Raw genomic sequence first — 18231 nt, forward strand, 5'->3', positions numbered from 1 at the left:
TGAAAATGTTGCTGTGGAAAATCATGAGTAAGATATACATGTTCCTTCTGCTGAACACTGCTTAAGCTCTTGTCTTGTGCTGTAAGAGAGTGTGTTATGCTGTTGGAGCCAAATACTATTTTCAGAGGACTTGTCTGTACATAAATTTCACAATATATTAAGAGCTGAGGTACCCCTTAAGAATGTTAACTTCTGATTAAAAAACCAGTGCTGCTAAGGAGAAGTTTTCTTACATTTATGCTGCTACAAACCAGCAAAGGTGATTTATAGTGCACTTAAACTGAAATGAGGATGATCCCATCTTGTTCTTATTTACTTAAACTGGGAGAGAGTGTACTTTATTGAGGCTACTGAAGAGAAAGACTTGTTGCATAAGAAACAAACCAAACTCATAATTTGCCTGAGACAGACTTCATTATGTGAAAGCCCTCTGTCAGTAAGCTAGATATTACTGGCATAAAATATGTATGGAATTCAACACTTTATAATAAAATAAAATTGCACAAAAAAAAAAAGATTGAATATTAAAATAATAATCTATTACACTGGAAACTGGAGGCGATAACTGAATCTTTCATTGTCACAATTATTTTTTATTAAGGATATTAATTTTATTAATAATTTTAATTAAGGATAATAATAATAATTATTAATAATGTTATTAAGGATATTAATTATTATAATTTTGCCTTTTTTTTGAGGTGTACTTCTTGATTTCTGGGTTATTTATATTTATCAAAAGTAATATTGCCATAAAACTTCTGTGACATGTTGTAAATTCACTTCAATAAATGATTTTTGTACACAGTATTGTACTTTACTCACAATTTGTACTTTACAATACTGTATTTTACTCACCTCTACATAATCTGTGGGACATGGGCAAGAATTCTCAGCCTTTCCTGAAATGAATTCTGCCACAGGTGGGCACCAAGAATATTCAGCTGAATGCACATCATCTTTCTAGAGAAAAGGGGATTAAACAATGTTGAAATAAGTGTTATGTTTCTCATGCCAGCCACTGAAAATATATTACTATTATCATCATCGCTTTTATAACATCTTCCCTATCACTTCTAAGTCAGCTTTTTTACATACGAGCATAAGGGAAAGAAAGGATAAAAAAATATATATAAGTCAGTCTAAAATGGATCACCTTTTTTAAAAGCTTTTTCATGGCTGACAGGCTTTAATCTTAGTGTTTATATGACATAAACAAGTTTTGAAACAAATGAATACCAGGCAAGATATTGGGAAACTTTTAAGAGACCACAAAGACTATATTAGTCTATTATCACAAACTGTGAGAACTGGAAAAATAGCAGTTTCAAGTCTTTATTGTTACAACTCTTGTTAAGCAAATTATTTCAGAGAGAATGTGATTACATATCCAGACCATCTATTTTCAATTTCAAGGTGCATTCTTTTTGTGTTTGCCATTTAGCAGAGATCAAAAGACATATGTAAAACAGGCATTTTCCTTATGGAGAGCAGCTAATTTGCTTTTCTAGGTTATTCTTTTTACTGCAAGATTCCACTTAAAGGGCCTTAAATGACAGGAAAAAGAAGAAGCAGGAGAAAAAGAAAGTTATTAATAATTCTCCCTGAATCCACCTAGCCATTAAGCCTCACAAAACTAATCAAAAGGCAGGTTTGGAGCTACATTATCATGTATTCTTCAAAGCTCTGAAATGGAAAATTGGTAGATCTATGAGTAAACCCTGATTGCATATTCCATGGGAACTGAACTGGCATCCATGAAGTCATGAAGAAAATGCATGCTCATAAAGTAACTTAAAGGCGCAGTAACTCAAAGTTTGGTCTGTCTTCAGCAGAAACCGAATCAAAGCTGTCATGAAAATTTTACAGATAGTTCATCTTTACTTACTGACAGAGGGTTACTTCTTGTGGCAATTTCTAGTAAAATGATGGCATAACTGCAGAATAAAAATGAAGAAAAATCTTAATGCAATAACAGTTAATTGAGTGAGTGATTTCTTCTTTTCATGATTTCTTATTCTTCCTCATTTTGTGATTGAAATCCCAGTATCTCGAAAGGAAGGATGGCAATGGTGCTGCTACTTGTTACTACTTTCTGTTTTCAGGGATTTGTTACTGAAAGTTTCATAGCATTTGCCATGGTTATAGGTCCCAGAGATGTTTGAGTTTGGCGGACAGCAAAGCAATTTTCTCTGTAAAAATTAATGGAATCCAGAGGTGATATGTGCAGGTTTATGGACATGATTCCTACCAGTTAAACATAGGGGTCTGATTTTTGCTCCAGTCAAGGGTCAGGAGCAGGTTCACCAGAATCACCAGTGGAAAGAGTGGTTTTTTTCAGCCACTGAAAAGATTGCTGTTTCAGAAAATCTCTGTAAAGTCTATGATGACACAGTGTGTCCAGAGGAGATATTTTATAGTAAGCATTTCTACTTGTTTCTTCTGAATTATATTTTCGTGGTCATTATCTTCCTCAGGTGAACTAAGGTCTAATACATTCATCAAGGATGAAGAATGGAAAAAGACAGTAAAAGTAGAGAACTTAGTCTTTTTTCTGAACTCATTGGAGATTTTCCAGAACAGTGATCTCTTAGAAGCAAGCATCTCCTCCAGCAAGCATCTCCTCCAACCTCCATCCAGGCTGGATAAAGATGCCTCTTTATATAGTGAAACTGTGTAATAATTTACCCCTGCATGCCTCTCAGCTTGGTAACATTTACTTTTTTGGAAAATATTGTTTTTCAGTCAGCTGTGTTGCAAATGATTGCACTGTTCTGTAAGACATTCTGTTGGTAACAGGATATGTTTATCTATCTTTCAGCCCACCTGTGGACCACCACTGGAAAATAAAATAATGCATATAAAACATGATGAATAATTTAGAAATTAATATCATGAGATTTTTATATTAATTTTGCAGTGATTTGGTAGGAAAAAGCAAAATCAATCCTGGTAAGGCAGCAAAGCTAAAACAGATTTTCAAGTATAATAATTAGATGATAGTAAGTCTGATAAAACAGCATTGATTTTATTCCTCTTCAGCCACACTGTCCAATAAAATTCACTGTCTGTTGTGTATGGTGAAATGCATATGACAATTACAAATCAAGAAGAACCAATCTAGGAGAAACTGTGACTGAAAACAACCTCTTCAGCTCATAACAGGAGCTATGTTCATGTTTCTGTACTTTCCATTTTAGCTTTCCCATCTGACCAACACTTTCCTAGAGAACTTTAAAAGCAAGTGATTAATCTGTAAAAGCACTAAATTACAGGTCCCTCTCCTGCAGTTTCTACTCATTTTTTATTTGGGCCTCACCTTCAAGAACATTAATGGAATATTTGCACAGATAAAAACTGAGGATTTCAAGACTGGATCAATGCTGCCTGGCCAGCGAGGCCAAATACATGTATCAGGAAGGCTTACCTCCTGTTCATACAACCAAAAATAAAATTTGTTAAAACACAAATTCCAAAGAGCAGCCCAGATAAGAAGACAACCCTTTCAATGGTACAGGGTACTTCATTATCTTCCCTGTCTGCATGTTGCTCTTCTCCCTTTTTTGGTGTGATTTCTCACTGCTTTTATTTTTTTTTTAATCAAAAAATTAGTAACTGCAGTGGCACAAAAGAAGATTTAGATTTTGCAGACATGTGGGTGGGACAGCAAAATAAATCCAAGAAACATTCACTGAATCTGTCAAATAGACATATAGGATATGAGGAAATAAGATCTTAGGACTGTTTAAAGGGGAACCCTTGGCAAGAAATGCCTTCAGGAGGCAAAGTTGCCTGCGAAGTCAAATAATGATTTCTATCCAGAACAGGAGCAAAGTGGGAACAAGCCAAGGAAATATTTTCTGGGATACATTCTGGCTGCAGGGCAATGGTAAACTGGAATGTATAAGACAATCCTAAAATTATTGTTTGGAGCACAGTTGGAGCACAGTTCTTTCAAATACTACTTCATGTTGAGAAAGTACAGACCGACATAGGACAAATGACAATAGCCAGAAATACAAACACAATCCCAAACTGCCTTAGCTGAGCTATTCTGGAGAAAATTCTAAGGACATATTGAAGCCTATAGGCAGAAATATTACTGAGACTTCAAGTTCTTGCTCAGTTAATCTGATAGATTAGATAAAAAGTAATGAAGTTCAAGCATATTGTATATGCAGACATTTGTTAACAATTGTGTTCCCATTTGTCTGAAAAGTGACTGGCTAGAAGCAGTCCAACACTGGGAAAGAAAGCCACTGGAAAGCAATCTTCTATAAAGGCTTTCAAAAGGAAAGGAATGGAGCTATTTGCTAGTGCATCCATTTTTCCCCCTTCTCTTTATTTTTCCACTCTAAACCAAATATTGTCACCACGTATATGCCCCCAAATAATTGTACTGACATTCAATAATAGAATTACAGGATGCATATGTGAATTATGACATTCTAGAACATTGATGCTGTTAACTTCTAAAGTATTGCCATTGTTAAAAATAATTCTACTTTTCATAAGAAACTACAACATGAAAAAAAAAGATAATTAGATAATAGCAGATCTTTATGTCTTTTTATTTTACCAGTCAAATGACTCCTTATAAACCATTGGGCCAACTCTGCTTTTAAATAATGTCAGTGAATTCAGTATTTGATTATCTGCCCTGAAAGAGAAGATCCTGTGATATCTATGCTGTTCTGTATTCCAGGACCAAGCCTTTTAAAAATACAATCAAACATATACCTGCAGTGACAACAGAATTACACCAAGCCTAACTGTCATTAAAGAATACTCAAGATTACTAAGGAAGAGATCAGGAAGACTTAGCTACCTGTAGATATCGGACATAGAACTGGGTTCAAAGTCTGAAAGAGTACGTATTTCAGGAGCTGTGTAAATCTGTATCAAATGCTGCTGGGATGAATTTGATCCATCAGGAAAATCTTCTTTTCTGTATGACTGCAAGCCATAATCTAAAGTGGAAGAAAACAGGAAGCAAACTATTCAGTGGATACTTCCCGGAAACATGTTCAGTAGTAGACAGTAATGCAGCTAGTCTAAATAAACTAATTTTCCCTATTCTAAATACACATCTTAGTCTAGAAATAGTGGGGTTTGCCCCCCTAAATTATTGTAAATACAGCATCTGGAAAACCAAATATTTAGGCAAGACTGAATGACAGCATGGAAACTGAACTATGTGGCCCATTGCAATCAGAATTATTTTATGATTTTATCAAATTATTTTCAGATAATAGTCTCACCTCAGTGCAAGAGTTAGCATGTAAATACAGATTTCTGTTCTACTTTGTCCCTTGATCCTTATCTCTGGTGGCAGGTTGCTCAAGTAATTACTAGTTAGACAGACTAACAATTGAAAATCAGATGGTGGGCGTTACTTGAACACTACTAGCATCAGAACAAAGGCAGCATAGATGTGAAAACTTCTTTCCATCTATACTTCTAGCCTAATATAGAAGGAATTCTTAGCATATGACTCAGAATCAGGAAGAATCAGAAAAAAACAACTGACTTCTGTTTTCTTTCTTATGTAAACAGCACTCTTCTGACTGTATGCAAAGGCTGGATGCAGACATCTGGTTTTATCTGGAGTGACCTCTAATTAAGATGTTCCTACGGATTGAATCTTTATGTGGAGGTAATTTTTAAAATAGTTCCCACATTTTTTTTTGTTTGATGTTACTGCATCCAGATAAACCATGAAGATTTGAAAACACTACAGTTTGACACAAAACAGAATCAAAACAGAAGTTGCTGAATGATTTCACAGATATCTTATTCAATTGATAGGAGTGGTGCTAAGGTGATGCAGTGGATGTAATCCAACTACATCTAATTTTTATGTTTTTCTCCAGAACAGGCTCCAAGTAGAGTAGGTAGTTCTGAAGACAGAAGGATACTGAAGGAGTTGGAGAAGGAAGCCTGGCCCTGTGTAGGAGCCTTAGTCATAGGATATACCACTGAAAAACAAATCTGCTGCTGCTGCTTTTAGGATGGCTATGGGTTAGAGAGTATGATGACTGTTCTGGGCAAAATTAAAAGAGATGATAATTGCCTTAGTTTCCTTTGGCAACTGCAAACTAAACTAGACTCTCCAGTGGTTTTACTGTTCCTACAGACTGTCTTTCTGTACCAAGAGTAGATCTGACCTGCAGCTCCATCTCTGGGAGAATACAATTCAATGCTGTGAACAAGACTTAAAAGCTCTGAGTTGAGTCTGCTTTTCTCCATTAAACTACCTTGCGCTTACCAATCAGTCACCATGACTACATCTCTTTACACCATTGTCCATGCCTCAGGTTTCTCTCTTTATCAAAAAAAAAAAAAAAAAAAAAAAAAAAAAAAAAGAATGAGGCAGAGTTTCTGCTCAGATGTTTATAGACTGAATCATTTGTGGGATCTGAAGTGTGCATCCGTGACACATACTACATGACTTGATAATATAACATGAAACTTGCTTCAGCACAAGGCGCTGCTAGTGAAGTCTGGTACAGTAAGCAATTTCACATGAAACATCAACATGAAAGCACTTGGGAAGAGTGTTGCATGTGAAATCCATAATTAGGGGGTTAGCTGGACAGTTTTGAATATTTTTTCTAGCCTTCTCTTTACCTGCAATTTTACAAACCCACCGGTCATCTATCACACAGTTATTAGACTTCAACCGTCCATGACACATTTTGTGGTGGTGGAGATAGGCCATTCCTTGAGCAATATCAGTAGCAAAAGAAAACCTGAAAGTCAAAAATCAGTGAGCTAGTATTTCCAATTTCACTCAAAAATGGCTCCAAAGCCTACTGAAGCTTACAGAAACTATAGCTTTCAACTTGTGTCCCCATGGTCAGTTTTCCAAAATACTTGAGGTGACTGTTTGAAAACCCATATCTCCCTGAGCTCACAGGCCAAGAAAGTAAAGTTTCTTCTAGAAATTGTCCATACTTTTTTATCCTTGGGAGTGCTTTCACATGTTTACAAGTGAAACAATTTTACTATCTTCCTTGCTTTGTTTGGAAAGTTTCCTTCCTGAAAACCATTTTTCTTTGATGAAGGCAAGAATACAGCAGAAGCAGAAAGGACATGTCAAGGAGATCAATCTCAAAAAACAATGTCAGTGACATTGTTTTTTGAGATCGATCTCCTTGACATGTCCTTTGTGAAAGTTTCATTGACAATGTGAGTTCATTTCCTGTATTTGTAAGAATAAGAAACCACTTGCAGGTATGCTAATCATTTCACCAATATGTTGTCACAAACAGAGATGTAGTGGGTTTTAGTTAAATAGGGATACCCTAAGATACTTGGGAACAAAGTAGTTATATAGGAATAAAGGGTTTTAAAAGAGTTTTGCAGTATGACTAGGGAAAGTTGACAAGTCGTTGGCTTAGCATTTCCCTCCCTACCTCCCTCCCTCCCTTCCTCCCTCTCCCCACCCTGCCCCGTCCCCCCCCCCCCCCCCCCAATATATCACAGTACAGGCTTGTCTAGATAAGAACTTATCTAAAATTAACATCTTGTCCCAAACAGCATATAGCACGATCTATGTCATTTAGCTTTTCAAAAGTTGGATTTTTTCACCTGAAACCCCAGTTCAAAGGAATATCTTCATTGAGGAGCACATCACTCAGGCTGCCTTTGGGGCAGTACTCTGTGACAATGGCAACATTTGGAACTTCTATACAACCTCCAATGAATTTGCAGAGATTGGGATGGTCAAGTTCCCTGTGAAAATCAACAAAAATCACAGCACAACAGTAATTTTCACAGTCCATCTGGTTTTGTAGTGCAACTGGAAAACCAAGTGCCTTGTCTCACAATGCAGAGAAAAAGTAAAACAGACATAAGGAAATTTTAATCTTTGCTCTCTTTCAAGCAAAGTTTGGAAGAAAGAGAAATATGAATTTACAGTCACATTTGGAAAGATTTTAAGTCCTAAAAAATCAGTGTAAAAATGGAACAACATACAGTTTTTAGATTTCACTTCTTACCTCACTTGCTTTACTTCTTTACGTATGGTTTTAGACAGTGTGAATGCCTTCTTCATTATTTTCTTTATGGCCACTGTTCTGCCATCACTGAAACAGAATGAAATGCTGTTTACAGTTTTAGGGCAACTTCAGAAGCCAGCAATACTACAAAATGGGCTGCATATATTTTGTAACAGGTAAGAGCTCCACATCTCAAGAGATGAGGCAGAGAATTTAAGCATGTCCATATGTGGTTGTAACTCTGAATCTAAGACAAGAGACAGGACCCTGTTTCTTTTGATAAAGGAAGCATTAGTGATTATATTCAATCAGTTTTGATCTGTGGACAACATTTGGAATGTGGGTGTTACAGTCAGTTGGGGCAGTTTGATGATACAGTAGCAGCAAAGGAAATGTCAGGGTTAGGGAAATAAATACAGCCACCTCCCATCTATCCATTACTTCTGACTACTGTTCTGCAGATCCTTCACTGACATTTAACAAAATTTTGTTCTCATGGGGTTGACCTTTCTCAGCAAAGAAGCAGCTGAGTTTGATCAAGAACAAAGCAATTTTCCTTTTTAGACTAAAGGAATTCAGTGGATATACCTGCAGGAATTTTAGTGATGACCACCATATAAATACAGAGTATGGGGTGTTTAGTGTAGCAGTTGTAGGTGCTTCACCAATGAGACTGACAGCCCCATTCAGTCATTTTTAAACCTTGATAAATGTTTTTGACTTTGAGTCATCTGAGGAAGGAGATGATGATGATGATGAAAATGTCACCATTCAGAAAGAAGCAAAAAAGATCAATGCTGAACACAATATTTCATCAATGAAGTGGCTGTGATTTTCCACAATCTATGCTGAAGGCACTTTCTCCCCCAGCCAATGATCCCAAGTAAGCTTCTTTATCCTGCAAAGCACAGATCCTTCTTTGTGTATTCAAATGATAAGTACCACTTCCAGCTTTGCATATGTTCAATTGCTTTTTGGATGACAGGATATAATTATAACATTTGTCCTTATAGTTACATGATATGCAGCTTTGTAATTTTATTCAGAGGTGAAATGCTCTGAATCTTGAGTCATGTAAGCTGGTTAAAGGACAAAATTTCTAATGTGCTACTGTAGAGGATGCCCTTCTTTAGAGCAAATAACCTAGTTTGCTCTGCCTGCATTTTAAAAAAAGGGATTTATAAAAGTCTTGGTTTCAGATACATTTGAACAGCAAGGGCCATTCATTAACAGATGCAAGACATCTTATGTACCAACAACCTTTTAACAAGACCCTAAGAAAAAAGGAGAAATGACAACCAAACCTGAAGCCTGGCATGTAAAATACTCCACAGCCAATATGCAGTACAGAAGTCAGACGATGATCTTAATTTACCCAATTTGGCCTAACAAGACACATTCATGCTTTTTCACTGCCTATCAATTGAAAGTGGCAAGAACCAGAAATCAAGGTGAAACTAATATAGTAGATACTGCAGTAAATGAATAATATATTGACTTACTATCTCCCAGTCTGGGTGAAGTATTTTGTCCTGGACATGTTGGCAGCTGCTGTGCAGGAGCTCAGAGCAGTAACACAACTGACATGGGAGTCACTGTGTGCTGCAGGAGCACTCATCATGCTTCCTGTTGCTGTCCATATAATGCAATCTAAATGGGACATGGGATGAGAAAAGGCACATGAAGATTCCTATTTATGCAAAGGTGGAGATTCCAGAGACAACCATCGAGAATTTTCAAAATCTTTGCATCTCATCTGCTCTTGTTAATACTTAAGAGAGAAAGCCATTGCTTGGAATGATATTGCTGCATAAAAAGTAAAAAAATGTTTCAAAGAGGATTCATTGTCAAAGATACTTCTCACTAATCCTCAGGATTTCATACAACTTTCATTTCTCTGCTCTTGAGATGATTAGCCCTTGCTGCTACATAGAAGCTAAGGACAGAACCCAGGGAAGGAGAGTAAACCTTGTGCCATGCTTTAACAAGTCTATTTGGAGCTCCTAGAAGACTGCAGAGTACAGGAATGTGGGAAGTGATTCTGACACCAGAGAGAAGTCAGAGAAGAGCAACAATACAGTAAGAGGAAAAAACTCCCAGTGATTTTCAATGTACATTTTTTAATGTCTGTTGACCAGCTCACAGTAAAAAAATGGACTTCAAGACAAATTTAATGAACTACACATCATGCCATAATCTTCAATCTAAATCCAGATTTAGCCAATTAGTCTCAGAATTGCTGAGACCTCTCAACTCTCCCTGGTAGAAATATCTTGCTGAGGAAGTTCAACATCTTACCTTGAATCAGGACTGTCATGTTCCCACACCATATTATTATCCATATGCAGTTCAAAATTGCATTGACATTTGAAGCTTTCTAAACATTCCACCCAGAAATGCATGACAGATCCCTGAGATAGTTTTGAGTATAAGACTGCATATATATCTATATCTCTATATACAGTGCAATACACCAAAAAAAGAAGTTATCTTAAAAAAATAAGGTTAATTTTTTATACTGAGTGCTACATACACTGGGTACAGCACCTGCTGATGTGTTTTCATTTTGATATCTGTGCATTTCAGGCTACTGTGCGTAGCTCCAAACAACTCTATCCAGACAGGACATACTGTCTGTGACCTTATAATGTTATCAGTCCTCATTAAGCTGTTAATCATCACTCTTACAGCAATACTCTGAAACAGCATTGCTGCTTTGCAGGTTTTTTTCCAAGAAAGTTACATCTTTCATCTTGGAGTTTTCAAGAAATTTTAATCTGTTGTTTTTTGACCATACTTCTAATTTCCCTCAGTCTCTTTCTATTGGTTCCCCTCACACGTGATGCTTATGGCATTTTCTAATTTACTTTCAGCTAAAAATTTTGCTCATGTTACTTTTTGCTGTATAGAAAAACACTTTTCTCCATTTCTGTTTTCAAAAATCTGGATTGAAATTCATTTTGGTTCCTGAAATCAAATTAATTTCTAAGCCAAAATCTCTTATTTACAACAACAAGAATATCTTATCAGAACTATACAGGAATTAATGTTCAAGTCTAAGGCTGAAAGTATTTCTACTATATATTATCACAAGAACATTTTGACACTAGCAACCCAACAGAACACAGATAAAGCAGACATCTGCTGAGCAATTTCTCCCAGAGACAGAAAATGAGAGTGTGTACACATAGACTTCTATAGATTCATCCTTTCTGAGGATCTAGGTATTGTTTTCCTTCTGAATGCTAAACCAAGGAAAAGCGATGTAAATAATCTATGTGTATCTTAAGTACAGCATAATAAAGCATATAATAACACCTGAATTTATTCTTAACCTGATTAATTAGAACAAATTAAATAATATTTTCTAATCAGAAGATAAAATAGAAAAAGAGCCCTCCAAACCTCTGGCCAAAATGAATTACTTTTTGTAGCAAGTCTGCCACAGACAGCACACATTGAGAGAAATTAAGATAGTACTATATCCCTCAAAATATTTGTGCAATTCCAGGACAACTTACTGAGATCAATTATACAGATCAATATATCCACTGAAGCAACTGTAATTTATTTCATCCAATTCCAGAGCTTATCTGTTTCTTTTGGGGTAGGCTTGTCTTTTTTGATTAACAAATCAACATAAATAGAAAGAAGGAAACTATTTAAAATTACTTTATTATCTAAATGTTTGATAAACAAAAATATGAGTGAACAGCTCACAGAATTACAGGGATGAAATACTGGATATGTCTTTCAAAAACAGCTTCACTTTTTGCAAGACCCTTAAAATATGAACAATATAATTGAGATAATTTTTCAAAATTAATAAGTAAACTGATCACAGTATCAAAATTACAAGTTACTAACCTTTTTTGATGCAGGTGAAGTCTATAATCCAGCTTTCATCCCAAAGCATCTTTTGTTTCTGATATTGAAACCACTACAAGAGTAAAAAAAAAAAAATCATTCCTAATGTAGCCCTCATCTCTTTGAAGGAATTGACTCAGAGATTATTTTTATAAAATATGAAAATTTAAAAGTACACAAACTAAATCTGAAGTGTAAACATCCAGCATATGTCTTACAGTAACATTAGAATGAGAAGTATTAATAACATGCTTAGAAGAAAACAGTATCTAATAAATATATTAAAAACTTTCCAGAACTAATTGCATGTCATATTTTGCATTGTCTACAAACTCTCCATTACTGTCAGTGTTTATACATTTACATTTCAGCCTGGACAATAAACTGAAGGGTTTACACCATCTCATCTCATAGAAATGCCCTATGTTATGTAAGTACATGACAAGAACAGATTTCATCCCAATCCTGAGATACGGAGCAATGTATCTTATATCTTGGAATAGAATTCGCCCATGAGCTACTAATTAGGCCATATTATGTCAAATTCTCTATCATAAAGAATATTAGGTAGGGATTCTGTGGTTACCTTATAAAGAAGGCATTGAGCTAATAGCTGATTTTCGGTAGAGCTAACATACAAAGCTAACATTTACAAAGTATAAATACATGCTTTCAAATGAGCAACAGATTAAATTATTGTTATGACCGTAGCCAATGCCAAAATGTCAAATCAAAGCAGCATTTTATCATCATTATACCACTTTCTATAGTGCAAAATTTAGTATTAGGAGTGATGCCTTCATTGAAACAGGTAATAAAAGCCCAGATAATGAGCAAGGAACAGGGTGTGGAGATTGTGTTGATATAGTGGTTGAAATTGTGATGAATGTAGAGCTCACTGAATCAAAATTAAGTCATCCTATTTATTTCAAAAGCCTTCTGAGGAAAGAAACCTACATTTTATCTTGCAAAGGTATGACTGTACAAACACATATTAGCAAGAAGTGAATACTAGGCTTACTTCCTTTGACACTGATAGCAAAGGAATCCTTTCTGCTACTTGAAGCATTGAAGAAGGTATTAATTTCTCAGATGGTTCCTTTTACATTATATCAATTCCTGAATTAAATAAAATAATCTTTCCTATCTTATTTCAGTAAAACCAATAAAACTTAAAAAACCCATGATGCTACTATTGAAGAAGTTTGCAGGAATATGTCTACAGAAATGAAAGAAGGGAAAAAAAAGAAAGTACTCGAAACATACAGAAAAAACAGCAGAAGTACAAGATTTTGCTACAAGAACTTTAAATAAACATATGCAAGGCCAAGAATCTCTGTTACTCTTTCTAAAAAGCCAGTCATCTAAAACTGTCTGAACTTCTCATCTGTCCATTTGCATATTTCTATCACATCATGTGGTTTTACTGTACACTTGCTATAAACTCATTGTCACAACTTCCTTGTGGATTATGAATGCTCAAAGAACTTTCAACAATGCTTCTGTTCCTAACTCACAAAGTCACACAGTGAGGCACAGAAAGACAAACAAACACAATGTGACTCAGGCCTCCCTTAGAACCTCAATTTGTGGGCCATCAGCTTTCTCCTACTCATTCCCTATCTATGCAGCTGCCTACCTCAGATGCTCACTGCAACTGCAGCATAAGATGGACAGAGGAGGAATCCCTGAGGAAACAGGAGTCTACAGTTTTACAGGATATATAGACCAAGGTCTAAATAAATTACTTGTTATGAACACAGTCAATACAATGACTCTTCAGCTGCCATATTCACCTGATAAACCTCTGTTATGAAACTCAAAACCACATTTTTTTCAAGATGCAGACACGTAAGTAATGTAGATACTCTTTCCCAGAAGCACTCTTAAGTAATAAGCCATAATACCATTCTCTCTTTATACAGACATTTTCATTCAAAGACTCCCAAAACTACTTCTCCAATACTGATACACTCCTCTCTCCTCATTCCCTTTTTGTTTTTCCTTCATGAGTCTGCTATAATAATTGATAACTATTATGCAAAATTAATCACTTTGAATGGAACCAAGCTGGTTGTTACACTAAGAAAACAAACTTATTTAAAAAATCAAGCAACCAAAACAGAAAGTAAAATTATTGTCTCCCCATGATTCTTTTGAGAATATCCCACCTTGAATGTTTTGCTTTTAAAGTTCTATTTGGACTCTGAGATTTAATGGCCTTTTGTGGAGCTAATCCCTTAATGAATTTACCTAATTTGTTTTTGAAATCTTTTATAATTCTGGCTTCTATAAGGTTTTTAAGCTGTTAATTTCATAACAGAGTTTTATTGTGAGTGAAAAGTACTCTTTGTTGACATCCCCTACTCCCCATGCTGTGGAAGATTTTTTTTTCCTTTACCATAATCTACCCATCCCCCCATTACATTCCACCTCAGTCTTCTCTCTTACAGGATGAAAATTCCTAATGCAATGTGACTTCCCTCATAAGGAAGTTTTAAAAGTTGTTTCCCTTCTTTCTGCTTTTTTTCCGTAGCACACAGATGCTGGAGGCAGAAGAAAGTCTCTCCCTCTACTTACAGAGAGCTCCACTCTGTCTAATAAATTATTGAAGAGAAAGGAAATAAAAGAGTAGAGAACAGGTACTTACCATGACTGTCAAAATGAAGCCAGTGCAGACTAAACATATTGGTAAGGCAATTGTAATCCTAACATCAACAGAAAGAGGGCATTCCCCACAGTCTGCTGGACAGATAGAGCAGCCTTCTTCTTCCTCACAAAAGCCATCTCCACAGACTGATTAGAAAACAAAACATTTTAAGGCAGTTTCATCCATCCAAACGATTGTATTCATATTTAAACATGTGTTTCTTGACCTGGGAAACCTCAGAGTCCCAGAAAGAATAAATTTTGAAGAATTCAGAGATACCATCCCAGCAACTTAAAGAACAATCTGAATTTCTGAAGTAATACAGGTTCTCTTTCATCAGGTTAAATATTAATTACATCTGAGCTTTTGACATGTTTTGTGTATAAATCACTTCCTCACTATTGTCTTTCTCATTATCCACACTTTTTTTTCTGAAACTCAAAGGTCTTCAAGGCCAGCATTTTCTTTTGCATTCTTTGTATTTAATCCAACACTGTGATTCCCCGGAAGCCAGGGACCCTACCTCAGCAGCAGCAAAAGACACTGGGAACTGCAGAAAGAAATCTTGCAACCCACACTTCAAGTATTTCCGTTACTCCAAAGTCTTATATAAATTATCAGCAATATTCGATGTAATTTAAAACAAAAGTCTTAAATAACAAAAGTCCTTCTCCCATGTCTTGAATGGTCTTTCAATTTTACCTCTGTGATTAAACTAATATCATGCTGTACTTCAGACTTGAGAGGTGAGCTGAAGGTATTATTCTGTCATGACTGAATTTTTTTTTAATTAAAAAAAAAAACTGAAAAAAAAAATCCACTGCTCAGTAATAATTCTGTTTCAGCCTCACTAATTCCAGTATAATACCAAGATAATAACAGAAGTCACTTTCTGTCTCAGGGGTAGAGTTGCATTTTTTAAAATTTCTTCTCTGATATAATGTAAGTTTCCTGGAAAATTCAGCTGCAGTTTTGAAATGAGTAGAAAATTCTATAGATAAATACTTCTATTCACACTGGAGTTGCTTTGTGGTTTTTTTTTTTTCCTGTAACATTGTGAAATATATTCTCACACTTCCAGAAGAGTAGCTAACAAGAGTATTGTGATGACACTTTTGGTTTAGCCAATAACTTTCTTCAGGTTGTGTGCTTAATTTATTAAACAAGTACACTTTTAAAATTTGACATTACTAAGAGAATTGCTACAATCATTTCTGCTTCTCTCCATATAGGTACACTAAAGAGAATGAAAGACTGATGCCCTTGGGAGCAATTTTTAATGTAAACTAGGGAACCAATATGGATTTTTACCTTTCCAATATGTTTGAGACTAGTCTGCTCCCCTTCAGGGGAAAAGTGTCTGGATTCTCAGAACACTAGCTGGAGGAATATTCTCACATTCCCATGAATTTCAGACAAGCCTTCTAGTACCTGAAGCCATTGGTCCTGATATTTGACTACTTATTTGACAAGAGTTGCTTTCTATTGTTCTAGATTAATACAACTGTTAGAAGCTCAAACACTTTTTCAGACTTCAGTGTTATCTGAAGAAGAACTTCAGGAAGACATTTGTGTATTTTCAAAGAAAGGCTGGGGTAGGAATTGCTTTCGCTCTTGGTAACTACGCACGAATGATAATAGCATTGAGATTTGCAGTCAATAAGCAATTAGCCCACATTTTCATTTTATATCATACCTACTGCAGGAAGGACTGTGGTTTTTGCTTCCAGAGCAGCTTGGATTCTCCCAACTCTTATGTGTGCGATGAGAGAAGTCACACCCACATGAACTAAAACAACCTGCGAAACAAGTGAACAAAGCAGCAAGCTTTGCAACTTCACTTGCATATGGTAACTTTGCAACTTCAATTGCATACAGTAGGCTTTTATAACAAGAACTGACTGACTGTGGTATCCTTCAGAATAATTTGTGCATTTTATTTCAATATCAGGAGAGAGACCTCTTGTGAGAAACACGGGTCCTGGTGTGTCTTCTTCTCACCAGGTAGGACTATCAGCCCTGTGCATTCTGCCATGCATGCTTTCCTGTTATTTCTTTCAGGTAGAAGCTCCCTAATGGTCATAGGAACCTGCATCACAGTCCAGTCAGTAGTGAAATGTATTCTTAGTGTGGACCTCAATGGACAGATTATGCTATTCCTTTTCCTCCCATCCCGATTCCTTCTACTAACTACCTAAGGTGTAAAGGTGATACTTCCAAATCAAGTCAGTTGGGAATTAATAGTACTCAGCTATATGCATAACTCAGATAATAACACATACATATAAATGAAATGGGGAACATGTTCGTGACCTGCATTCAATTACTAGCAAGTAAGCTCCAAAAACAGCAAATCAGGTAAAATCCTATATGCAATAAATATACTTTACCTTGGCAGTCCAGTTTCTTTGGCTCATTTTACCAGCAGTAGACAAAGTGTGAGTAAATATCTGACCATCATCTGGGATCCATGGTCCACATATTCCTCCTTTAGCCTTTAGTAGACATATTGGTTATGTCAGTATACCATAACACAATGAAAGTCCTAGCTCCTTCTCTCTTACTTTCTCAAAATTACTTATGTTCTCTAACAGCAAATAAAGTTCTATTTTATAACCAAACCTATCAAAATGCCAAAACACTCATAGAATGGGTGTTCTTATGAAGCTGGTTCACTTTTTTTGATTTCCTGTACTAAAATCAGAACCAGAATTGTATTCCACTTTTAATATTTTTCTCACGGGGTTTTACTGAAGTGTCACTTTTGATACAGTAGCTTTTTTTCTTTTTTCTTTAATGAGAAGGGAGGCACTGCTTCAGGGCCTGTTTGCAGAGCATTTCTCAATAAAGCTATTAAGATGCAAACCTCCTACAACTGCAAACATGGAGGATTAATTTTGGCTGTCCCAAGATCTTGAAGTTTTTTGTTTACTTGAAAGGATTAACACTGTCTCCTAATTCCAGGTAATTCTTCAGACATTTCTTTCGAAGGACTGCAAGTAATGGACCAAGTCAAAAGAAATGGAGCACATTAACCAAAATAAAATGTTTAAGAACACATGACACTGAAAAAAATAAAGCAATGAAAACCCAAACTCATCTCAAACAATGGAAAAAACTTACTTTGAAGTGTACGTTCAATCTTATGCAGTGATATTCAACTGTATAACAGTCAAATATCTCAGAGTTCCTTTAAAAAGAAACTCTAATATTTAGAGTACTATGAAGAAACCAAATGATGTATGTTGGTGAATATGCATTTGCCATTCCCACATCATAATTTCAAGCAGAACTAATTGGGAAAATAGAAATAATAGAGAGGTCACCACAGCAGTGGGATGTTGAAGACTTTTACTATGGATCTAGACAAAAATTTTGATGTGATGGTTCCAGCAGGGATTCCTCTTTTAAACCAAAGTCCTGGTGCCAGCTAAGGCTTTCAGAGAATCATTAATAAAACCAGTCCTCAAGAACAGACTGCCAAGAAGCAAACTAGAGCTGTTGTGGAGTCATTAGACCTTCACACAGAAGGGCATATGAAACAGCTGCAAGATGTGTAGGCTGGGCTTCCTATTACACCACCTTTGATCATGAAGAATGTGTCACATTTCCAGAAGGGAGATTAACTAGAAAAACTGGGCAGCTACATTAAAGTTCTTATGCAGGGTAAGGCTAACCTCACAGATTTAAAAAAAAAAAAAAGGTGTTTCA

The 18231-nt window shown here is 35.8% G+C and overlaps 1 protein-coding gene across 1 annotated transcript in view; it reads right to left on the bottom strand.

The window, feature by feature from the left end:
- Positions 1 to 18231, bottom strand: part of LOC128822314 (atrial natriuretic peptide receptor 2-like) — a 35173-nt gene that overhangs the window by 9606 nt on the left and 7336 nt on the right. Inside the window, exons 5-15 of the mRNA XM_054004007.1 lie at positions 16911 to 17015; positions 16217 to 16319; positions 14521 to 14666; positions 11871 to 11943; positions 9506 to 9653; positions 8004 to 8090; positions 7594 to 7737; positions 6631 to 6752; positions 4829 to 4970; positions 1889 to 1937; positions 859 to 963 (exon numbers count right to left, since the gene is read on the bottom strand). Coding sequence (XP_053859982.1) covers positions 859 to 963; positions 1889 to 1937; positions 4829 to 4970; positions 6631 to 6752; positions 7594 to 7737; positions 8004 to 8090; positions 9506 to 9653; positions 11871 to 11943; positions 14521 to 14666; positions 16217 to 16319; positions 16911 to 17015 — 1224 coding nt within the window. The remainder of the gene's footprint in view (positions 1 to 858; positions 964 to 1888; positions 1938 to 4828; positions 4971 to 6630; positions 6753 to 7593; positions 7738 to 8003; positions 8091 to 9505; positions 9654 to 11870; positions 11944 to 14520; positions 14667 to 16216; positions 16320 to 16910; positions 17016 to 18231) is intronic.

This window comes from Vidua macroura, chromosome Z (genome assembly GCF_024509145.1).
Source record: "Vidua macroura isolate BioBank_ID:100142 chromosome Z, ASM2450914v1, whole genome shotgun sequence".
Lineage (NCBI taxonomy): Eukaryota > Metazoa > Chordata > Aves > Passeriformes > Viduidae > Vidua > Vidua macroura.